Genomic DNA, 25583 nt, shown 5'->3' on the forward strand with positions numbered 1-25583 from the left:
AGGTATGAACCCATGAAAGATGTTAATTCCACCTTGGTCTCAGTTTGCAAATCACAGCCCCAAACAACCCATTATCAGCTGCTATTGGGGATATTAATGGATGCTATTCATTCTCCTGGGCTAACCTTTACCCATTCCTCTGCCCTGTCCGATTGTTTTTCTCTCTCTGGGCTCCATCGCCATTCTTTCGGCACGGTGGCTCGGTGGTTAGCACTGCTGCTTCACAGCACCTGGGTCCCAGGTTCGATTCTAGCCTCGGGCAACAGTTTGCGTGGAGTTTGCACATTCTCCCCATGTCTGCATGGGTTTTCTCTGGGGGTTCCAGTTTCCTCCCACAGTCCCAACGGTGTGCAGGTCAGGTGAAGTGGCCATGCTAAATTGCCCATCGTATTGGGGGTCCATTAGTTGTAGGGAAAATGGGTCTGGGTGGGTTACTCTTTGGCGGGTCGGTGTGGACTGACTGGGTCAAAGGGCTTGTTTCCACATTGTAGGGAATCTAATCTAATCTAATCTTTGGCAGAGTTATTCTGATAACTTGTGGGGTGGTCGCGATCATATTATCTTTTTCCAGTGACACAACTGATGCTATGAACTGGTATGAGGAATTGGAGGGAGAGAAAGTCCCACAAATACCATGATAAACCTTTATAAAATGAATATCTATCATAATAATTATTGAATTCTCAAATTCCGAGATTAGTCAGCTTCCTTTACATTGATCTGTAGAAGGCATCCTGAAGCAGTTACTCAAATATGGGTTCTGAAAATCTGAAATAAAAACAAAAAAAAAATGCTGGAAATACTCAGTAGGACTGGCAGGATCTTGAAGCAGAATTCAAGTTTCAGGTTGATGATCTTTCATCCATTTTGAAGATCTTGTCTGATGATGTCTGTTTATTCATTCTTTAAATACTGGGTAAGGATGTTGGCCACTAAAATTTAGTATTGCAGGAATAAGTACAGTTGTACGTCATCACTCACACAGATTAAAGAAATGCGATATTTGTATTGAACTGAGATGCAAGAGTATAGTTAAAAATACCCAATACCAATTTACTGTAACTAAGTTTTAATTAATTACATCTTGAAGTATTTTGCAATCTAGTTTCCAGTTGCTTACTAAAATGTGCACAAATCTATGTCATTGCATTAATTCAAATGTTAGGTAGTTAAACACATTTTAAATACAGAATAAAACACATTTCTAATGTTGCATAAAATAAATTAAAATTTATACATGATATCTACTCAATTAAAACATCCAGTCCAGTGGTATCCATTTAGGTCATGTCCCAGTGGGTCTTGTGATGCATGGCTTTTGGCCTGCTGCCAAAATAATCATCTCTCAAAGCAACTCTTTGACCTCCTGAGAATTCCTCTCATTTATTGTTGGAGCAAAGATAGCTACTGGAACATAATCAAAAAATACTCATTTTGCATAAGAATCAGGAGACAAGTGAAATTATTAATGGTAATTTACACGATAATGAAGTTTGTGCTCTCACAACTTTTCTCTAGCCAAAGTATCTCTGGCTTTTAGCTAAAGCTGTATTTACAAAGGATGCTGCAACACTTGGGAATAACTGGTTCTCTGCTAATTAGTACCGAAACTCCAGAATATTGAACGTGTTTAAGTTCTCTGAGGGAGATGCTGTAAATTTGATGCCATATAATGTGCTGTGACAGTGGTTCTTGTCCTTTTTAAAAATTCATTTAAAAAATTCATCTTAATTTTGCTTGTGCTCTTCATATATTAACAAGTTACATTTTCCACCGATAGTTATTTTGCCCTTAGAGCTTAATGCACTTCTTGTATTTTTGAAATTGGACACATTTGAATTTGTAGTAATCAGTTAATGGTTTGTACCAGATATAGATCTGATTGGGTTATATTTCACATATATTCTAGCTGTATATTTATTGTAGAAGGCTTGCATTTTACTACAGTGAGGAAATGTATCATAATACAGTTTGCAGTGATAGTTGCACTAGCTGGGTATTTCTTGGGCCCATCACACTCATGTCTGAGAATATCAGTCCATTGGGATTCCAAGCTTTGGTATATTTTTAACTAATGTCAGGAATGATTGAAATTAAAATAAAAAACACTGGAAACACAGGGCAGATTTGGCAGAGAGAAATGGTTCCCATTTCAGTTTGATGACCTTTCATTAGAAATACTAAGTGCTGGGGTCTGACCATCATATAAGGAGAAAAATGTCCAGTACTTTCACCAGTCATCTGTTATGCAGTACATTTTATGTTTTGTAAACACTGATGTAACACTGGCATTTGAATACTGTTCCTGCTTAATCTCTGACTGTTTGCTCCTGCACATCTCATTTTGAACTAGAAACAAAGCACAGGGTAGAAGAGAAATGTGGTATTTGAATAAACAGTGATATGATATTCATTAAGTTCAAATACATTTGCAATAGGAGATCTCCACTCAAGATGGCAAATGCTGTTCATCATAACCATTAGGATGGAAATGGATCAGTGTCAGTGAAGGGTTTAATGCACGGTAGCAATAGGCCTACCTGACTCAACCTGAGAGTCCTTATCTCATATAAAACTTGGTCCCCTGTGACATATGTAGTTTTCTGATTGACACTGCGGACACAACTGGGCAGAGTGTGCAGCCAAAGGACCAGTGACAATCTTCTGTTATAAATTATTTTTTCTGGTGCTAAGAGGAGTTGAAGTGTTTACACTGGGCTGCCGAAAAAAAATTGTTGGCCTCTTTCATATGTAACTCATCCCTATTTCTTTTCTTCACTTACTTTGATGACAGCACTGCTTGTTTCCAATCCAGTGGGAGGTTCATTTACTGTCTCGATTGTGCTGACCATAAAGCAAGGATGCCTTGTTTTAAAAATGGACCATTGGCACTATCATAGAGCCACTTGGCATGCTATTAGTCAGCAACACAAATGCCAGGCAATGACCATCTCCGATAAGAGATAATCTAATCACTGCTCCTTGATATTCAATTGTGTTGCCATCACTGAACCTTCCATTATTAACATCCTTGGAGTTACCATTGAACAGAAACTCAACTGGACTCACCAGATAAACACAGTGATTATAAGAACAGGTCAGAGGCTAGGAATACTGCAACGAGTAACTCAACTCCTGACTCCTGAAAGCCTGTCCACCATCAACAAGGCACAAGCTCAGGAGTGTGATGGAGTACACCCCACTTGCCTAGATGGATGCAGTTCCAAAAACACACTCAAGAAGTTTGACACCATCTAGGACAAAGTGGCTTGCTTCATTTGCAGCATCTCCACAAATATCCATTCCGTCCACCACCTACGCTTAGTAGCAGCTGTATGTATTATCCACAAGATGCACTGCAGAAATTCACCAAAGATCCTTAGACATTACCTTCCAAATCCATGATCACTTCCATCTAGAAGGATAAGGGCGGCAAAAATGTGGGAATACCACTGCCTGCAAATTCCCCTCCAAGCCAGTCACCATCCTAGCTTGGAAATATGTCACTTCACCTTCATTGTCACTGATCAAAACTCCGGGGTTCCCTCCCTAAGGGCATGTCAGCTGTACCGGTTCAAAACAGTAGCTCGCACCACCATCATCTCAAGGGTAACAAGGGGTGAGCAATCAATGCCATTTTGTCAGTGATGCTCATATCAAACGAGTGAATACAAAATAAATCAACATGTAAATTTTCAACCACACAACCATTTCCCTAATTGCTCCTTTCCTGCATCCAAATTCCACAGCAACTAACAAAGGCATTCTATTCCAACAGATTTAGATCCCACTCTTCTCCATTCACATACCAACCTTTTACAAAGATTATTTTTAAATTTAGTTTTTCATGGAATGTGGGTGTGGCTAGCAAAGCCAGTATTTGTTGCCCATTCCTATTTAACCTTGAACTGAGTCACTTGTTGGGCCATTTCAGAGAAAGTGAGGACTGCAGATGTTGGAGATCAGAGCTGAAAATGTGTTGCTGGAAAAGCGCAGCAGGTCAGGCAGCATCCAAGGAGCAGGAGAGTCGACGTTTCGGGCATGAGCCCTTCTTCAGAAATCCTGAAGAAGGGCTCATGCCCGAAAGGTCGATTCTCCTGCTCCTTGGATGCTGCCTGACCTGTTGCGCATTTCCAGCAACACATTTTCAGGGCCATTTCAGAGGGCAATTTAAGAGCAAACTACATTACTGTGGGTCTAGAGTCATGTATAAGTTATAGAACAGGTAAGGACTGCAGGTTTCCTGAAAAGAACTTAAAAATGTAGTTAACCAGATGTACTTGCACAGGAATTGATGAGAATTGTGATAGTCATTATTACTCTATATTCCAGATTTATTAGTTGAATTTAAAGTTTGCTAACTACCATGGTGAAACTTGACCCCATGTTCTCAGACCATTAGTCTGGACTTCTGGATTAGTAACATTACAACAATGCTGCCATCTCTACCTTCTGTTTCAAATCCACCCAGTTCGTATTGATAATTGTTCTTCTTCCAAGTTAATGTAATGTTCTTCCTCAACACATTCAAGTTCATAGACTCCTCTCTCTGGTTACACGCACACCCACACCATTTTATTCTCCCTTTCCAACCTGATAAAAGCAAGTACTCTTCTTCCACCCTCTAGGCTGCCATTCTTCTCTTGCCCCATTGGACGTCAGCAATCTCTTTATACTCTTGTCTTCAAGCTGATATTCCTTCTCCACTTCAGTTAATGTCAGCAGTTTCTCCTTTCCTTAACCACCTTTGTGTTTTTCTCTCCCTTTTTCCTTTCATTGTTGTTCACTTCCCTCTCCCTGCTCTATTTTGTTGTTATCCATTTCCACTCTTCCCTATCCATTTTTGCTATCATTTTGCACCTTTTTTCTATCCTTGTCAGTAATTTCCAACTTATCCCTTTGCCACTGCGACTTATTTTTCCCTTCCAATTTATTTTCTTGTCATTAATTTTTACTTTCCTCTCTCCTTCATTCCTATTTTGAGAAAGCAAATCAGAGCAGGATTTATACACTTAATGGTAACGTCCTAGGGAGTGTTGCTGAACAAAGAGACCTTGGAGTGCAAGTTCATTGCTCCCTGAAAGTAGAGTCACAGGTAAATAGGATAGTGAAAAACGCGTTTGGTATGCTTTCCCTTATTGGTCAAAGCATTGAGCTCAGGAGTTGGGAGGTCATGTTGCGGCTGTACAGGATGTTGTCTTGGCCACTGTTGGAATATTGTGTGCAATTCTGGTCCCCTTCCTATCGGAAAGATGGTGTGAAACTTGAAAGGGTTCAGAAAAGATTTACAAGGATGTTGCCAGGGTTGGAGGATTTGAGCTACAGGGAGAGGCTGAACAGGCTGGGGTTGTTTGCCCTAGAGCATTAAAGGCTGAGGGGTGACCTCATAGGGGTTTATAAAATCATGATGGGCATGGATAGGATAAATAGACAAAGGTCTTTTCCCTGGGGTGGGGGAATCCAGAACTAGAGGGCATAGGTTTAGGGTGAGAGGGGAAAGATATAAAAGGGACCTAAGGGGCCACATTTTCATGCAAAGGGTGGTGCATGTATGGAATGAGCTGCCAGACGAAGTGTTGGTACAATTGCAACATTTAAAAGGCATCTGGATAGGTATATGAATAGGAAAGGTTCTGAGAAATATGGGCTGAAAAATGTGTTGCTGGAAAAGCACAGCAGGTCAGGCAGCATCCAAGGAATAGGAGAATCGACGTTTCGGGCATAGGTCCTTCTTCAGGAATGAGGAAGGTGTGACAAGCAGGCTAAGATAAAAGGTAGGGAGGAAGGACTTGAGGGAGGGGTGTTGGAAATGCGATAGGTGGAAGGAGGTTAAGGTGAGGGTGATAGGCCAGAGAGGGTGTGGGAGCGGAGAGGTCGGGAAGAAGATTGCAGGTCAAGAAAGTGGTGCTGAGTCTGAGGGTTGGGACTGAGGTAAGGTGGGGGGAGGGAAAAATGAGGAAGCTGGAGAAATCTGCATTCATCCCTTGTGGTTGGAGGATTCCTAGGTGGAAAGTGAGGCGCTCTTCCTCCAGGCGTCGTGTTGCCATGGTCTGGCGATGGAGAAGGCCAAGGACCTGCATGTCCTTGGTGGAATGGGAGGGGGAGTTGAAGTGTTGAGCCACGGGGTGGTTGGGTTGGCTGGTCCGGGTGTCCCAGAGGTGTTCTCTGAAACGTTCCGCAAGTAGGCAGCCTGTCTCCCTAATGTAGAGGAGGCCACATCGGGTGCAGAGGATGCAGTAAATGATATGTGTGGAGGTGCAGGTGAATTTGTGATGGATGTGGAAGGATCCCTTGGGGCCTTAGAGGGAACTGAGGGGAGTGGTGTGGGCACAAGTTTTGCATTTCTTGCGGTTGCAGAGGAAGGTGCCGGGAGTGGAGGTTGGGTTGGTGGGGGGTGTGGACCTGACGAGGGAGTCGCGGAGGGAGTGGTCTTTCCGGAATGTTGATACGGGAGGGAAATATATCCCTGGTGGTGGGGTCTGTTTGGAGGTGGCAGAAATGATGAAGGATGAAACGATGTATCTGGAGGTTGGTGGGGTGGTAGGTGAGGACCAGTGGGGTTCTGTCCTGGTGGCATTTGGAGGGGTGGGGTTCAAAGTCGAAGGAGTGGGAAGTGGAGGAGATGCGGTGGAGAGCATCGTCAACCACGTCTGAGGGGAAATTGTGGTCTTTGAAGAAAGAGGCCATCTGGGTTGTTCGGTACTGGAATTGGTCCTCCTGGGAACAGTTGCGGCGGAGGTGAAGGAATTGGGAATATGGGATGGCGTTTTTACAGGGGGCAGGGTGGGAGGTGTAATCGAGGTAGCTGTGGGAGTCAGTCGGTTTATAGTGAATGTCCGTGTTGAGTCGGTCCCCCGAGATAGAAATGGAGAGGTCTGGGAGGGGGAGGGAGGAGTCTGAGACGGTCCAGGTAAATTTGAGGTCGAGATGAAAGGTGTTAATAAAGTGGATGAACCGTTCGACCTCCTCGTGGGAGCATGAGGTAGCGTCGATACAGTCATCGATGTAGTGGAGGAAAAGGTGGGGGCTGGTGCCAGTGTAGCTGCAGAAGATGGACTGTTCCACATATCCGACGAAGAGGCAGGCATAGCTGGGACCCATGCGGGTGTCCACGGCTACTCCTTTGGTTTGGAGGAAGTGGGAGGATTGAAAAGAGAAGTTGTTCAGAGTGAGGACCAGTTCAGTCGGTCGAAGGAGGGTGTCACTGGAAGGGTACTGGTTGGTTCGGTGGGAAAGGAAGAAGCGGAGGGCTTTGAGGCCTTTGTGATGGGGGATGGAGGTGTATAGGGACTGGATGTCCATAGTCAAGATAAGGCGTTGGGGGCTGGGTAAGCTAAAATCATGGAGGAGGTGGAGGGCATGGGTGGTGTCCTGAATGTAAGTTGGGAGTTCTTGGACTAAGGGGGACAGGACTGTGTCTAGGAATGCAGAGATAAGTCGGATATGTGGAACAGTCCATCTTCTGCAGCTACACTGGCACCAACCTCCACCTTTTCCTCCGCTACATCGATGACTGTATTGGCGCTACCTCGTGCTCCAACAAGGAGGTTGAACAGTTCATCCACTTTACCAACACCTTCCACCCCAACCTCACATTTACCTGGACCGTCTCAGACATCTCTCCCACCCCCCCCCCCACCATTCCTAGACCTCTCCATTTCTATCTCAGGTGACCAACTCAACACGGACATTTACTATAAACCGACCAACTCCCACAGCTACCTAGATTACACCTCCTCCCACCCTGCCCCCTGTAAAACGCCATCCCATATTCCTAATTCCTTCGCCTCCGCCGCATCTGCTCCCAAGAGGACCAGTTCCAAAACTGAACAACCCAGATGGCCTCCTTCTTCAAAGACCGCAATTTCCCCTCAGACATGGTTGACAATGCTGTCCACCGCATCTCCTCCACTTCCCACTCCTCCGCCCTTGAACTCCGCCCCTCCAATCGCCACCAGGACAGAACCCCACTGGTCCTCACCTACCACCCCACCAACCTCCAGATACATTGTATCATCCTTCATCATTTCCGCCACCTCCAAACAGACCCCACCACCAAGGATATATTTCCCTCCCCTCCCCTATCTGCGTTCTGGAAAGATCACTCCCTCCGCGATTCCCTCGTCAGGTCCACACCCCCCACCAACCCAACCTCCACTCCTGGCACCTTCCCCTGCAACCGCAAGAAATGCAAACCTTGCGCCCACACCTACCCCCTCACTTCCCTCCAAGGCCCCAAGGGATCCTTCCACACCCGTCACAAATTCACCTGCACCTCCATGGACATTTACTATAAACCGACCAACTCCCACAGCTACCTAGATTACACCTCCTCCCACCCTGCCCCCTGTAAAACGCCATCCCATATTCCTAATTCCTTCGCCATCTGCTGCACCCGATGTAGCCTCCTCTACACTGGGAAGACAGGCCGTCTACTTGCGGAACGTTTCAGAGAACACCTCTGGGACACCTTCACCAATCAACCTAACCACCCGTGGCTGAACACTTTAACTCCCCCTCCCATTCAGCCAAGGACATGCAGGTCCTTGGCCTCCTCCATCACCAGACCATGGCAACACAACGCCTGGAGGAAGAGCGCTTCATCTTCCACCTAAGAACCCGACAACCACAAGGAATGAATGCAGATTTCTCCAGCTTCCTCATTTTCCCTCCCCCCCATCTTATTTCAGTCCCAACCCTCGGACTCAGCAGCACCTTCTTGACCTGCAATCTTCTTCCCGACCTCTCGCCCTTTCTGGCCTTTCACCCTCACCTTAACCTCCTTCCTCCTATCGCATTTCCAACGCCCCTCCGCCAAGTCCCTCCTCCCTACCTTTTCTCTTAGCCTGCTTGTCACACCTTCCTCATTCCTGAAGAAGGGCGTCTGCCTGAAACATCGATTCTCCTGCTCCTTGGATGCTGCCTGACCTGCTGCGCTTTTCCAGCAACACATTTTTCAGCTCTGATCTCCAGCATCTGCAGTCCTCACTTTCTCATTTGAGAAATATGGGCCTAGCGCTGACAAATGGGACTAGGTTACGTTGGGATATCTGGTCGGCATGGACAAGTTGGATCAGAAGAGTCTGTTTCCGTGCTGTACATCTCCATGACTCTTTGACTATCTACCTTTTTCTATTGGCACCCCACTGCTAATGGAAGTGATTCCAACCACTTTGTAACTTAGGTGTGAATTCCTGTTTCCACATGAATTCCCACCTCATATGGTAGCAGTTAGAATCGCTTCCATAAACACCATTACTTGGGAATGAGTGTCACTGATGTTCATTAGTAAATGCTGCCACCTCAACAGGGCCTGCAAAATGCTGGCTCATGTGAAATTGATGATTACTGTGTGTGATATTGGATTGTTCCCAACAACCTTTTAAAAAAAAAGCTGTTGCAACTTGCAGAAATATACCTTTTGTCGCAATAAGTGTACAAATCTCAAAGTAAAAAGATGACATTTGTTTTGCTGTACCCTGGCTGTAGCAAGTTTGTTTTACTCTGTGTATGACTGCTTAATGGAGTGTATGAAGGTATTAGAGCATTGTATCATGAAGGAGGAGGTTGTTGTCAACTTGCATAAATTATTTATATTGAAATTATTTGAGAAAGCAACTCACTTCCAAGACTTTTCTTATCATCAAATATGAAATATTCAAACATTAAAAGGTGAATTGATGCCAGTGCTTATTTATTATGTATTTCTGTGATTGTTGACTTGTTTGCACCTTTTAAAGAAATGCAAAAATCTACAAATGAGAGTATTGGAATGGGAATTCAAGCACAATTAAGAGGTTTTTATAACTCAATTAGAATAATCTTAAAACAAGTTGATGAAACTTATCTAGTAAAAGATGGAAGAATTTAATTGTGACATTCTTTGTGTCCTCTTTCACTGTGCTTTCCGGGGGACACTGATGGGGTGAGGTTCCATTTTTTCCTTCTTCTAAGTAAATACTCATGTTCCCACTGGAGATAATTGCATGTCACCAGCCTATTCAATTTAGAAACGCATATGGGGCAAACAGGAAGAATTGGCTTTCATACATGCCCCAGTTTTTAGCCAGTGTCCGTAGTGCAGCCCAAGGGGCATCATGGGATGGTAACTAGAAGCAGGAACCATGGGTTGTTTTTCTCTTTTGGGCAAGGGGTGCTGCTGAAACAATCTATAAATCACAATGATATTACAAGCCCAAGAATCTAACTTGGAAACCTTTTGAATTGTATGGCCTTGCTGCACAATTATTTTGCTCAATGTTTATTGAGGGAAGATGGCAGAAACTGTGGGCAGAATTTCCTCCATACCTTGGAATGGCATGAGCAATGGTGAGAAAGTTGGGAAAATACAGCAAGACTGAAGAAAATCAGGTTCCCAGCATCGTAAAACACATTTATGATTTACCTCCTAATTTTTACATGACATGTTCTGAATGTCACTAATGAGAGGTGACTACCTTGTTTCCATCCGTTTGCATCTGATTAATAGCTAAGCTTGTCTCATCTCCATACAGCTTCCAATTCTCCCCTTATTCGCTGAGAAACTGTATACACCAATTCTTGACATAAAAGTCAAACGGGTTGCCTAGCGCCATAGCTTGATGCTTACTTCTCCGGGCCTTCTATAGCTGCAGCTTCACTATGATTTCCCTGCAAGCTCCATGAACACTGTCCTCTTCCACCTTTCCTCCACACAATTGGCATTGCCAAATTACTAGCTTCACCGATCATCATGTCCATTTCAGTACTTTAGGACTTCACTACAGAACTCAAGGATATTTATGCCTTGCATGCTTATGCCAGGTTGCTTTCACACATAGACACGTACACATCTCAAGCATTTACACGTAATCCCTCTTATGGCACTTAGCTTACTTTCTTAGCACTTACTTACTTTACCCTGGTTTCAAGGCTGCCAGATTCTATTGCTTGCATTACTATGTAGTATATAGGCTTATCGGGCATAATTTACAGGATACCCGCTTCTGTCACTGCAATACTGTTTAATTCAGAGGAGAGGCAGGCATCTTATTATGGTTCTGAGCCATAAAAGCCAAAGGAGTAGACACGTGATCGATTAAGTTCAATCTCGAAAAATGTGAAGTGATTCATTTTGGAAATCATAGAGTCATAGAGATATACAGCATGGAAACAGACCCTTCGGTTCAACCCGTCCATGCTGATCAGATATCCTAACCCAATCTAGTCCCACCTGCCAGAACCCGGCCCATATTCCTCCAAAGGGGAGGGAAGACTTAATAGAGACGTACAAGATAATACATGGCTTGAAAAGGGTGGACGTTAGGAAATTGTTTCCGTTAGGCGAGGAGACTAGGACCCGTGGACACAGCCTTAGAATTAGAGGGGGTCAATTCAGAACAGAAATGCGGAGACATTTCTTCAGCCAGAGAGTGGTGGGCCTGTGGAATTCATTGCCACAGAGTGCAGTGGAGGCTAGGACGCTAAATGTCTTCAAGGCCGAGATTGATAGATTCTTGTTGTCTCGAGGAATTAAGGGCTACGGGGAGAACGCTGGTAAGTGGAGTTGAAATGCCCATCAGCCATGATTGAATGGCGGAGTGGACTCGATGGGCCGAATGGCCTTACTTCCACTCCTATGTCTTATGGTCTTAAATCCTTCCTATTCACATACCCATCCAAAATCCTTTTAAATGTTGCAATTGTACCAGCCTCCACCACTTCCTCTAGGAGCTCATTCCATACATGTACCACTCTGAGTGAAAACATTGCCCATCAGGTGTTTTTATATCTTTCCCCTCTCACTCTAACCCTAACCCTCTAATTCTGGACTCCCCCACCCCAGGGAAAACCTTTGTCTATTTACCCAATCCATTCCCCTCATAATTTTGTGAACCTCTATAAGATCACCCCTCAGCCTCCAACTCTCCAGGGAAAACAGCCCCAGCCTGTTCAGCCTCTCCCTGTAGCTCAAATCCTCCAACCCAGGCAACACCCTTGTAAATCTTTTCTGAACCCTTTCAAGTTTCACAACATCTTGCTATAGGAAGGAGATCAGAATTGCACACATTATTCCAACAGTGGCGTGACCAATGTCCTGTACAGCCGCAACATGACCTCCCAACTCCTGTACTCAATACTCTGACTGATAAAGGAAAGCATACCAAACGCCGCCTTCACTATCCTATCTACCTGCAATTCCACTTTCAACGAGCTATGAACCTGCAATCCAAGATTTCTTTGTTCAGCAACACTCCCGCGGACCTTACCATCAAGTGTATAAGTCCTGCTAAGATTTGCTTTCCCAAAATACAGTGTCTCGCATTTATCTGAATTAAACTCCATCTACCACTTCTCAGTCCATTGGCCCATCTGGTCAAGATCCTGTTGTAATTGAAGGTAACCTTCTTTTCTGTCCACTACACTTCCAATTTTGGTGTCATCTGCAAACTATGTGCAGATTTGAATGCAGTCAAATGTGAATGCAGGTTACAGGGTTAAAGGCAGGATTCTTAGCAGTGTGGAAGAGCAACATCTTGGGTTCCATGTCCATAGATCCCTCAAAGTTGCCACCTAAGTTAATAGGGTTGTTCAGACAATGTATGGTGTGTTGCTTTCATTAGCAGGGGGGAATAGACTTTAAGAGCTGTGAGTTTACGCTGCAGTTCTATAAAGCCCTTGTTAGACCACACTTGGACTATTCTGTTCAGTTCTGGTCATCTCATTATGGGAAGGATGTAGAAGCTTTAGAGAGGGTGCAGAGGAGATTTACTAGGATACTGCCTGGACTGTAGGGCATGTCTTATGAAGAAAGATTGAGGGAGCTTGGGTTTTTCTTGATGAAGTGGAGAAGGACGAGAGGTGACTTGACAGCGATGTACAAGATGATGAGAGGCATAGATAGAGTGGATAGCCAGAAACTTTTTCCACTGGCACAAATGGCTGTCATGAGGGGGCATAATTTTAAGGTGATCGGAGGAAGTTTTGGGGAGATGTCAAAGGCCGGTTCTTTACACAGAGAATGATGGATGCGTGGAATGTATTGCCAGCAGTGGTAGTAGAGTCAAATACATTAGGGACATTTAAGCCACTCTTGGATAAACACATAGATGATAGAGAAATGAAGGGTATGTAGGTTAGTTTGATATTAGAGTAGGATAAAAGGTCGGCACAACAACAAGGGCCAGTATTGTTATATGTTCTAGCCATGGGAAACTCAGGGTTACGGGGATAGAGTAGTGGGGGGTTGGGATGCAGTTCAGAGGGTCAGTGTGGACATGATGGCCGAATGGCCTACTTCTACACTGTAGGGATTCAGTGATTTTATCTAACACCATTCACAAACCATCCTAATCTTTGCTGTGCCTAATCTCACATGGATCAAATCCTGTCTACACATCACCGTAGAATCATTGAATCCCTACAATGTGGAAATAGGCCCTTCGGCCCAACAAGTTCACACTGACTGTCTGCAGAGTAAGTATTTTGCTACCCTATTACTCTTCATTTCCTCTGACTAATGCAGCTAGCCTACTCATCCCTGAACACTAGGAGCAATTTAGCATCACCAATTCACCTGACCTGCACATCTTTGGACTGTGGGAGGAAACCGGAACACCCGGAGGAAGCTTGTGCAGACACTGGGAGAATGTACAGACTCCACACAGACAGTAGCTCAAGGCTGGAATCGCACCCAAGTCCCTGGCGCTGTGAGGCAGCAGTGCTCACCACTGTATCACCATGCTGCCCCATTGCAGCATGTTTAAAATTCTCATTCTTATTGAAGCCTCTCAAAGGTCTTATCCCTCCTAGCCTCCTTAAAACTTACTGCTTGGACCATGTGAATAGTGACTTTTTCCAAATGTTTCCTTCTTTGGCTAACTGTAAATGTTGATCTATATGCACTCCTGTAAGTCAGCAGGGATGTTTTGAGGTGTTAAAGACTCTATAAAATGCAAGTTGTTGGTGGGAAATGTAGCAGTTTGCTGGGATTTTAATAAGTGGGAGTCTGGCAATTATACAAAAGTTATAAACTATATTGAATGTTTTGGGATTATGTTTCATTAATCAACTGTTACGGCATGGAGGTTGACACCCACTGATAATTAATACCAAAACACCAAGAGAAACTCACCTCACCTTGTAATCCGATAAAGAAGTGTGACAAGTGCATAATCTTCCTCTCAATCTGTTATAAAGAAATGCTTAAATGAAGTGAAATACTTTCACTGACTCTACAATCACAAATAACAATTTATTTATCTAACTGCAACTGTGAACAGATTAACAAAACAACTAACAATCTGAGAAATTCCTCTCTAACTGCCTACTTCAGAATAAAACAAGATTCTAATAGGATGCTGTTCAAATAAATACAAGTTCCACTTATGTAACAAAACAATAAAATTTAGTCTCTCAGAGTTCAGACTGAACGTCTGTTCCAGAATGTTCCACAGTCCCTCCAGTCTTCTGTTGTTAGGAATGTTTCCTCTGTAATTTCTTCTGTTCTGAATGCTTGTCTCCATTGAATTCTAGTGTACGTAATACTACTGGAGAATGCTTTGTACCTTCATGAATAGATGGTGCTTTTTTAGAAAGTGTGGAAAATTCATGTGTGAGCAAGATGTTTTTCTCAGATGAGGGGTGTGCTCTCACTTCACATGGCAGTTGGCTTTCTCTACATTTTCAAAATACTAGCATCTTTCTACCCTTGATGACTTATTAATTTCTTTACAATCAGATTGCTTCCAGATAGTTAAAACCATCAGGTTTAAATGTGATAGGTTTTCAGTATCTAAGGGTTTGGTTTAAATTAATTGGTTGATTCAAGCTTGTTGCCAAAACAACAAAAAAAAGCCTTAGGTTTTCTAATCACACAGCCAATTATTATATGTTTCCATTTTAGAACTGTCTGTGCATCTACAGCTGCTTGCAGGCACATTTTTTTAGAATATCCAATCTTTGAAAATCACTCTATCTCTTAAAGGGACCACACACCCTGTTCTCCCATAATTTAAACAATCATTTAATCTTTAGCTTCCAGCCTCCCACTTCATGCTCAACTTTGTAACATCAATATACTTTGAAATAGCTATCTTTTATACTACATTGAACAGAGTGTTTTAGACAAATAAAACCAAAGTAGTTGATAAGGCAATAGCAAGCATGTTGATCCTGCGGTGGGAAACACCGTGCGTATGGATCCAGGTAGCTTCATTGGGTTTTTTAAAAATATTTGAACTGTTCCCTTTTGTACCTATGTGAACCAAATCCATCCAATGACATTAACTTTTGATCTAGCTCAATTCTTCCTTCACCATATAATCAAACTCCATCCTCCCTTATTGGATTCTCTCAGTTCCCATACAGTGATTTGATTTGACGAGCCTCTCTACCTGCTGGTGTACTGTAATGAGAATCACAGAATAGATTGGGCCTCTTTGATAAATGGTACCAACTTCAAAGCGTGGCTGTTGATCAAAGGGTTTTGTTAACACAGTATTTATCAGTCACTGGCATGTAGACTGATGGGATCAGACATAAAAAGGTAGCAAAGAATCAGATTGAAGTGAAATAAGGAGAAAGAGATGGGAAAGCAGAGAATCATGGTTACTGGTAGGAACTTCAGGAGGGAAAGGTTGAAGGTTATCCTTTTTGCTGTGTCAAGTTTATACTAAGTGGCCCATTGACAGTATCAAAGGAAATACATATAAAATAGCATGATAAGAATCTGCAATCAAGTTGACTGCAAAGCACTTTCGTCTGCGTGAAAGTACTTGTGCTCCAACTGAGAAAATGGAGGGTAGCTTTAAATCATGTCATCCAGATGTAAAACTGACAATCCATCAAAATTGATGGTAATAGAATTTGGGATGTACCTAGAACAGGTGTTTGAGTTTTCTGCCTGGTCAACATGTTGAAAAAAGCAATCCAGTTGAAAATGAGAGCAAACTTACCTGAGGAGATCTGGACTGTGCTCAAGTATGATGTGCTTTTCCCAGACAGTCACTTCTGACACTCGTTGTAAGAGTGACCACCCGAGTGAGAGTGCTATGTTTTTGTGAAATTGCATCACTGCAAGAGGCAGAACCTTCAGGGAGAAGAACAAATGGTGGCAAAAAAATAGCCAAAAAACAAACATCAAAGAAATACAAATGTGTGTAATGTACTGCATTTTAGTAAGTATCGCTTTTGAGTTAAAATTGTCTCAAACACCACATATTTTCCTTTAATCTTTGCTTATTTATGGTTTTCAGATTGTTGACTGCATTCTCCCACCCTTGGTATCCTTGGTGTTTAGTCAGAATGGTAAGTATTTGCCAGTAAAGAAGAAGCACAATAGTGATTAAAATTTTCATCAATTCCACCTTTCGTTTTTCATTTCTTTTGTGGAACTATGTTAACCCCTTCATGTTTATGGATTCTTTTTTAAGTGGAGTGGCGGATCTTCAGCCTGAGGTTACTATCAGAAACCATGTCTCTCGTGGCAAACCATGAGGCAATGATAGGAGAGAAAGGGGAGAATCTTATGACAAACAGCAAATTGCTGACTCTTTTCCAAGAATCACTACTCCCTCAGTAAGTCAATACATCATTTTGGAATTTATCTTGTCTAATCATGTGAAAAGTCCATAGTTATTAAAAGCCCTTACCTTCAAATGCTGTATTTTAGAATCATTGAAGATTCAAGACATGAAGAGGAAGTTTCAAGTTCCTATTTATTTTACTTTAAAAAACTGAAGATAACAGCTTAAAGGCAGTGATGTTTATTTCAAGTATTCCTTTTCTCAACAAATAAAATTATAAACTCACTTCAATTGTCTTTTTAGGAAGATATATATTTTAGTAAGATTGTCAGTATATCTTTCCTTCTGTTATGTTGGTTTGCTGGGATTAATTATGGAGAAATTTGTTTTGTCAGACAGGTTGGAGTGAAAACAGTAGAAGGTGCAGTTTTTACTTTGTTGGTGAACTGTGTAATTGCTCCATTACGAGTTGGGAAATGGCTGTGTAAGGAAATGTTGTGATCATAACATGATCAGACCAAGAGATCAGAATTAAGGTCCTCAAGCCAAATGTGAATCGCAACGGATTTGGCTACATTAGTGCCATTTTCATCTCCAAGTCAGAGCATTCAGGCCTAGGATTCCCCTGATTTGTGTAGTGGGAGTAGGGACTTTTCATGGGTCACTGCTCCCACCTCAAAAGAAATTTACCTGAATAGCAGGATCTTTGCTCGAGCGGAGCAGGAGTAGAATGTAGTCAGGTTGATCACTTATGAACCCTTCCTACTTCCATGGCCATTTCAAATAGAAGCAGAACAAATGATGGGAAAAAGAAGTATCAGCATATTTGGACCCTGCAAGCTCCTGGCATCCAGTGTTACAAGTGATACCTTTGAACTCTAGCACGAATGAAAACAGCATGATCAAGAGGCCTATCTGTATCATCAGGCTGGCACGTTATCCTCCTAGACAATTTTTTTTGTTCTTGTGGAGAAGTATTGGATTTATTTATGAAGAAAAAAACGGTTTCAGACCTCTTTCATGTCCCAGCCAGAATACAGGTCCAGTTGCATGATTGAGATTACTTTATCCTTCATAATATAGTAACAAACTTATTTAAAGTAATATATTAGACCACAGACGTACTAGAGATGGGAAATCATTGTCTGTAATAAATACAGCCTACGAGGAGGGATTCTGTCCATCCAATTTTTTTAAAAAACAGCCACATTTTAGCAAAGAGGAAGGATAGGAGGATGAATGTGCTAATTTTCAAGATGCTTATGACCTTTTTAAAAATTCCAGGTATGATCAGATTTTGATGGAACCTGATCCAGTGCCACTATATGCCTTGAAGTTGCTTGTTACCCTGACGGATCATAGTCCAATTTTCATCAGGTATGCTCTAATTAAATGGGAGAATTCTTCAGGTTATGATATGTAACGCATCATAACCATGTCAGTGAATACCTTTTGCTTATTATTTCTCTAGAGGTACTGATCAAAGGAAATCTACATGATTGCATTAAGTTAAAAATCACACAACACCAGGTTATGGTCCAACAGGTTTATTTGGAAGTACTAGCTTTCAAGATGCTGCCTCTTCATTGGGTGGTTGTGGAACATGACCATACGGCACAGGATTTATATTAAAAGGGTTACAGTGTCATGGAGTTATAATGATATATTAAACAACTTTAGTTAAAAATCGCACAACACCAGGTTATAGTTCTTAAACAAATTTAGATGGATAGAGAACTAGTTGGGCAACAGGAGACAGAGAGTAGTGGTGGAAGGGAGCTTCACGAAATGGAGACCTGTGTGCAGTGTTGTCCTACAGGGATCTGTGCTTGAACCATTGTTATTTGTGATATATAATAATGATTTGGAGGAAGGTGTACGTTGCCTCATTAGCAAGTTTGCAGATGACACTAAGATTGGTGGAGTAGCAAATAGTGAAGGGGACTCTTAGACAATACAGCAGAATATAGATAGATTGGAGAGTTAGGCAGAGAAATGGCAGATGGAGTTCGATCCAGACAAATGCAAGGTGATTCGTATTGGAAGATGCAATTCCAGAGAGAACTATACAGTAAATGGAAAAGCCTTGGGGAAAATTGATGTATAGAGAATCTAGGTGTTCAGGTCCATTGTTACCTGAAGGTGGCAAGCTATTTTGAAATATGAAGAACTTTTCTAAACACACATGTTTTGAAGTGCCATCTTCGAGACTGGCTACTCCTCTCCGTTTTTAAACCAGTGACGCAGCTTTTTCTTTGTGCATGAATACTCAATTCTCACAAATCATACAGGTCACAGCCATAAAGCAAAGTGAAGTTAAAAATATTGTGTTGAAGAGACATTGATGATAACCAGGGAGGGGGAAATTTCCTATGAGGTGATCAATGTTGTCATTTGTACTGCCCAGGAATACAAATGTGTTAAAAGAGTAAGGGAGTAGTTTTCAGCTTTAATCTTAGATGATAACCTTGTAAGGTAGGTGTCTTACGCATTGCAGAAGCTGCCTAATTATCCTCTCATTGATTTAAAAATTGTCCCCTACATTCAGGTCCTGAGTGGAAGTTTGACTTCTTGTAAATTTAAGAGTTGCTAATCGTAATGAAGGGCTTTTGCCCGAAACGTCAATTTTTCTGCTCCTCTGATGCTGCCTGACCTTCTGTGCTTTTCCAGCACCACACTCTTGACTATTAAGTATAAAGTAAAACTTATCAAGTAAATAGTATCCTTGGTTCATAATTCATCATGCCATTGCCAGCTAACACACTAAACCATAAGTTTTGATCTGAAATGAAGGTTAGCAGTGAGCTGCTAACATTTTTACCACATTAATGGTCTTTTGCATTTGATTATTTTACGTGTACCTTAGTTTTAATGAAAGATAGACAGTAACCAGCTTTAAAATAAGTAACTAAAAATATTCATTATTATAACACTCGAATCAATTTTTAATGTTTACTCATTTGTTTCAGTTGCAGTTAACACTACATGACATGGGGGAAATATTAAATGGTGTACAAGAACTTACAGGAAGGTTTTGGTAATAGTCATATAAGGATTTGGTCGCACTTTAAAAATTGTCTGCAGTTTTATTTTAAACAATTTATTGCATATTTTCCACAGGACACTGAACACACACATTCTGTGAAATGGTCTGCTCTTTTATTGCTGAGAAACGATAAATGCTGTTGAAGCTTTCCATCTTACAGTTACCAGGTCAGACACAAAATACAAAATTTAAAAGGGATTGACAACTCATACTACATGAGAAACAGGATGCTAATTTTTGGCAAGTGAACTCTCAGTGATTGAAGCATTGCCTCAATGGTGTCAAAACCCTAGAATTCCCTCCTTAATGGCATTGTGGGTGCCCCTACATCACAGGACTCTGGCAGTTCAAAAAGGCAGCTCACCACCACCTTCTCAAAGGCAGCTAGGGATGTGCACTAAGTGTTGGTTCAGCCCACGAGTGACTTTTAAAAAATGAGACTTATCATCAAAAGTCCCTTAGAAGGCCGAACTGTTATTAAAATTTTAAACAGTAAGCTCTGTGTGTGCCAGAAATTATCCTGACAACCTATTTAAAGTTGTCAATGAGGCTCAAAATTTGACTGATCAAATGAATGTGGACCATAAACTGCTCTCTTCTTAGAAAAAGACAGTAATGATGAGTTTAACTTGCTGGCAACCAACCTAGAAGGCGGACACTTCATGGTGAACTCAGTCTGTACAATAATAGTCAAGTTGAACCCATACTAATGGCATCATTCTGCATTACAAGCAAGCCGTCCAGCCAACAGATGTAACGGACCCTCTACATGTACTAGAAGCTACTACATATGTTCATACTCAGGATCCGGTCTTCTGCAGGAAGAAGGAATTTGTCAAAGCATTGCGCCATTTCAATTAGACAAAAACTTGGGGAGCAGCTGTTCCCTGCTAAATTCCCCATGGCAATGTCTTGACCAATCAGCATCAACATGTCTTTTTTGAAATTTAGACAGAATCTTTGGGTACATTCTCCATGGCTGTGCCTTGACAACCAATGTCTGTTTGCCAATCAGTCAGCACCCTATTTCAAATGCAGTATAAATTATTGTTCCCTTTAAAATTCGGTATTCTTGCCTCTGTCCTGATGAGTGCAAGATGAAAAGCTTCAACTGCATGTTTCTTTTTTTCAACAGTACTCAATCTCTGTACTGAAAATGTGTTGCTGGAAAAGCACAGCAGGTCAAGCAGCATTGAAGAGCAGGAGAATTCCTGAAGAAGGGCTCATGCCCAAAACGTCGATTCTCCTGCTCTTTGGATGCTGCCTGACCTGCTGTGCTTTTCCAGCAACACATTTTCAGCTCTGATCTCCAGCATCTGCAGTCCTCACTTTTTCCCTCAAGCTCTGTACTACCAAGTGGCTCTTTCATTCTCTTGCAGATGTTGATGGCAAGATTGACATTTATTTCCCATCCTTATGTCCTGGGGCAAAGGGCAGGAAAAGGTCTTTATGAAACCAGCAAACAAAATGTGGCCTTTTTTGTTTCCATTTTCATGTGAAATAAGAGAAATAACCTGTTATGATCTGAAGTAAAAATCCAAGACACATTGTTTTTATGTTAAAAATGAACAGTCACATGCTGAATGTTCAGTTGGGATGTTAATAATTGAAACGTAATGCTGTGTAAACTCTGAGTAAGAGTAGTTTGCAAAGGTCCTTTGAATTTGTTTCTAAGCAACAGTTCTGAATGCCATTCCAGTGATTAATCAATGTACGTAGGATCACATGCACTGCTGTCCAAGTGCAAAGTTTTGCTTTGGTTCATAGTAATATAGTTCTTGCAACAGCTTTAAAATTTGTAACTGTTTTAGAATAATGAAAGGGATCTTCATACGTTTATTTTGGGGTTTTTTTCTGTTTTATCTCCTCTTTCCTTTGCAACATCATATTGTCCCTCATGAAGAGGTTATTTAGCGAGAGTGCTGTCCCTCATTTGTGATTCCTTGGAGATGTTAATTTTTAGTAGCTAGTGATCAACTGATCACCTCCCTATAAGTATTAAGAAGCTGTAAACCACTGCTAGAATTTGAATTCCTAATTTTAATGTCATATAAATATTGCATAATCACCACGTACAGCCTTTCTTACATGTTTTCAGTCTTGAAAAATAGTACTAAAGTGTAATAGTTTTTTTTGCAAAAATCATGGCAGTTTAAAAAGCACTTCTTAAGTATTATAGTTATGTAGGGGACCCATCACATAGGAGAAAATCTGGGAGCAATTTGGAAATCGAAGAGGACAAATGAATTGGAGATGAAGAAGAATTAAGGCAAAGAAATTGAAAACACAATGATAGAAGAGTGTTTTAGATAGTTCAAAGATAAAGAGGGAAGTAGCAAGGTCAAATGAGACAGCTCCAAATAGCATGGTTGTATAATCTAAAAGCTCAGCCTCAACTGGCAAGTTGTTGAGTGCTTAGAGCTCCACCTGCTTTTCTTACATCAGAAGTACAGTATATCTGCAGATTTCAAAAGTTATATGTTGGCCATGCATGGCATAGGAGCCAATACTTAGAGTGGTACAAACTGTATTGGGAATAGACAACACCACTTCTATTTAATTTTAACCAGGTATGTAACATACAAACTTGAATTTATACATATTAACAGATGAAGTGTGATCGGCAAAAAATAAGTCTTAAAACATATCAGCGTACAGGTGTTAGATTTCTGACTAGGCTATGCTTGGGTGTGTGCACTAGCAGTGATAGCAGTAAATGTAGTTAAACACAGTGAAAAATACCTAATAATGAAACAAATGTAATCAAAGACTATATCAGGTAAGAGAAATAAAATAGTAAATAAAATGTAAATGAAGTTTTAAGTTTTAAAAAACACACAAGCACAGTCAGAATTAATACGTGGAAAGCATGCAGTCAGCAATCGTCATTGGATTGTTGGTGTTAGGTAAACAGCAATACTTCCAATTATAGAGCTTGAATTTTCTTCCTGTGTTTTTGCTTCTATTATTTGAATTTCCTCAGAACTGACTTGCAGTTAAGTTCAGACTACAGATCACAGCTCTATATAAAATCTTGCCCTCTTCATTCCCCACATTTTGTTTTGATTCCAGTTTAAAATTGTTTGTTTGTTGCTCCAGTTGGCAGGCCATGTCATTAGATTCAAAATTGTAAAATGATGTATGAAGTGGCGCTCAGGCATGGAATTAAATAGTAATCAATTCAGTTGCAATTGATTGTCCAATTCAGAAAGATTGTTGTTTTTACTTGACCAGCGCTGTAATTTTTACAACAACCACATCACAATAACATGCATTTATATAGCACCTTAGAAAAACATCCCAAGTTCCTTCATGGATGTGTAATTAGACAAAAAAAACCCTCCAACACAAAGAATTATACATCAGGAAGGAACAAAGAGGTAGGTCTCGAGGCAGGGAAAATTGGTGGAGTATTACAGGGTTTTATGGGGAAGGGAATAATTGTCGCTTAGATCCTAGAATGCTGAAGACATGGTTGTCAATGTTACACTAGACATCAGAAGAACAGAGACCATCTTGGGGAAATATGGGGTGAGAAGGGGTTATAGTGACATGGAATGACTAACCACTGAAGGTATTCAGACTTCAAAATGAGATTTTGAATTGAAAGCATTGAGGAAATGAGAGTCACTACAGGGTGACAGCACACAGGTGATGACTTGGGATCCTGTGGATATCCATCCAAGACCCCAACAATCCTTCCAGGTGAAGCAGTACTTTACCTGTACTTAATTCAATCTAGTCCATGTATTCACTGTTCACAATGTGTCCTTCTGTACACTGGGGAAATGAAACCCAGACTGGTTGACCTATGTTCTGCCTACAAAGAAGACCCTGAGTTTCCAGTTGTCACTTCAAAACACCGCCTTGTTCTCTGGCCAACATCTCTGTCTCAGGCTTGCTGCAGTGTTCCATGAAGCTCAGTGCAAGCCGGAAGAACAGCACCTCATTTTCCGCTTGGGAACTCAGCAGCTTTCTGAATTTAATATGGAGTTAAACAATTTTAGAGCTTGAATCCATGTCCTTACTCCAACCCCAATACACCAGGCTTTGTCATCATGTAGGCTGCTTCCATACACAACTGATTGTCAGCTCCCATTAGCAGCTATTTATTCCCTCAGACTGACCTTTAACCACTCCTTTGTTTGTCCAACTGTTTTTCTTTTTCTTTGGGCTCAATCTTCGCCTATCGTTTACTCACCCTCACTCCCCCTTCCCATCTTCTACACAAGTATCAACCTTCTCCTAGTTACTATGAGTTCTGAAGAAGGGTCACTGGACCCAAAATGTTATTTCTGATTTTGCTCCACAGATGCTGCCAGACCTGTTGACTTTTTCCAGCAATTTCTGATTTCGTTTCTAATTTCTAGCATCTATAGTTCTTCTGATTATTTGCTATTGCAAATACGCTTGACTACCTTCATTAGCAGTGCAGTTCAATAAGTGTCATCTTCACCAGGACAGTGATGTAACTGAATGGATCATTGATGTACTTCAGAACTCCTCTCAACTTTCATCACATTGATTATAATGAGATTCAAATTAGACCAGTTTAGAACTGGTGGAAAATCCATTCGGCCAGTTTCCAGAAAAACAATGCAAGTGAAAATGACCTCTCCAACATCTATCCTAACACAGTTTTCCATGCCTTTTCTGTGTTTCCTAGAAGACACTTTAGCCTAAAGTTTCAATAAAATGAGTAACATTGTTTCTTTTATTGAAGAATTAAATGTGGCTACCTATAACCCACAGGAGATTTATACATATTTCTTGAGTCAACACATTTTAATTCTAATCAGGAGTATATATACCCAGCAGATATTTGGCCCATCCATACATGTACATTGAAAACAATGATGCCAAGCCAACTCTTGTTTCTTTTCTCTCAGGTAAGCTTACTTTAACACATTATTCAAGATTCAGCAGATTGATTTCATTTCAATGAGAAAGAAAGACAAGCTGTTAATCCACACATTATCTGACAGAAACGCTAACATAATCAAACTGATGAGAAAACTAGAAGATTGTGCACCTGTACAAACAGCAAAAGAAATAATTGCTGAAAGGCTAGTCGTTCACTTTATATTCCTGATCCTTCTCAACATTAGAATGCTGATTAGGCAGTGATCCCCTTGTACACACAACAAAAAATACATGCACCACTTAATACTGTAAACATCCCAGGCAACAACATAGATCTATAATCCAAAATAAATAAGATAGAACCAAAGAGAAGCTAATGGTACATGGTTAGCTCATAGCGAACACACGTGTGGTTATCCCCACTGCTCGGTGGGATTGGCCACCATTGTAGAGTGAAACTGGTTTGAAGGAATGTCCCTGTACTTCAGGAAGAGAGTGATCAGACTGTGGAATCAAATATAGACTTTATGCTATAGAAGTGGAGGCATCAATGAAAGCATGTCATAATGCGTCTTGCATTAACTGATGCTTTGAACCATCCTGGAGTACTTTTCCCCACATGATAATCATATAACAGGTATCCCCCAGCAAATACTGTGCATGTTCTTGAGAAACATTGAATGGATAAAATGGGTGAGTGTCCAAGAATCTGTGAATGATCTAAAGCAGTTACAACCATGTGTTTGGTGGTTGTGTGTAGAATTGAAAAATGCCACTTGAAGAAGCCTTTCCTGTCATAAATGTCTGTATGAGGAAAGCTTCTGTCACAAACTCTGCAGTTTTGACTGCTATCCCTCTGTATAGTAGCTGCTATGCTTCAGTACAAGTGCCTTCACAATGCATATCCAGGAAACCCTGATCTCCTTTGCTCCTGGATTTACTTTGATTTGTGAAATTAAGACAAATGCAAATTTAGTATGAGGAAAGCTCAATCACACCACAAAAATTTGAAGGTGCATTTTAAAGATGGAAAACATATGAAAATGGATTCCATTATAGTTCCTTACTTAGAAAAACACTTCTCCTGCATAATCCTTGCTTGGGAGGTACTGCCGAAGACTGAAGAAATCTAATCTTTTCAAGAAAGATTGCCAGATCTTTGTACCATT

General features: G+C 41.3%; 1 protein-coding gene across 8 annotated transcripts in view; it reads left to right on the forward strand.

Annotated features, from left to right (window-relative positions):
* ulk4 (unc-51 like kinase 4) overlaps positions 1 to 25583 on the forward strand; it is a 496983-nt gene that overhangs the window by 262661 nt on the left and 208739 nt on the right. For all 8 annotated transcript variants that reach the window (XM_060850207.1, XM_060850208.1, XM_060850213.1 and 5 more), the window contains 3 exons: positions 16236 to 16287; positions 16413 to 16557; positions 17790 to 17882. In XM_060850207.1, coding sequence (XP_060706190.1) covers positions 16236 to 16287; positions 16413 to 16557; positions 17790 to 17882 — 290 coding nt within the window. The remainder of the gene's footprint in view (positions 1 to 16235; positions 16288 to 16412; positions 16558 to 17789; positions 17883 to 25583) is intronic.

The sequence above is a fragment of the Hemiscyllium ocellatum genome, chromosome 34 (assembly GCF_020745735.1).
Source record: "Hemiscyllium ocellatum isolate sHemOce1 chromosome 34, sHemOce1.pat.X.cur, whole genome shotgun sequence".
NCBI lineage: Eukaryota > Metazoa > Chordata > Chondrichthyes > Orectolobiformes > Hemiscylliidae > Hemiscyllium > Hemiscyllium ocellatum.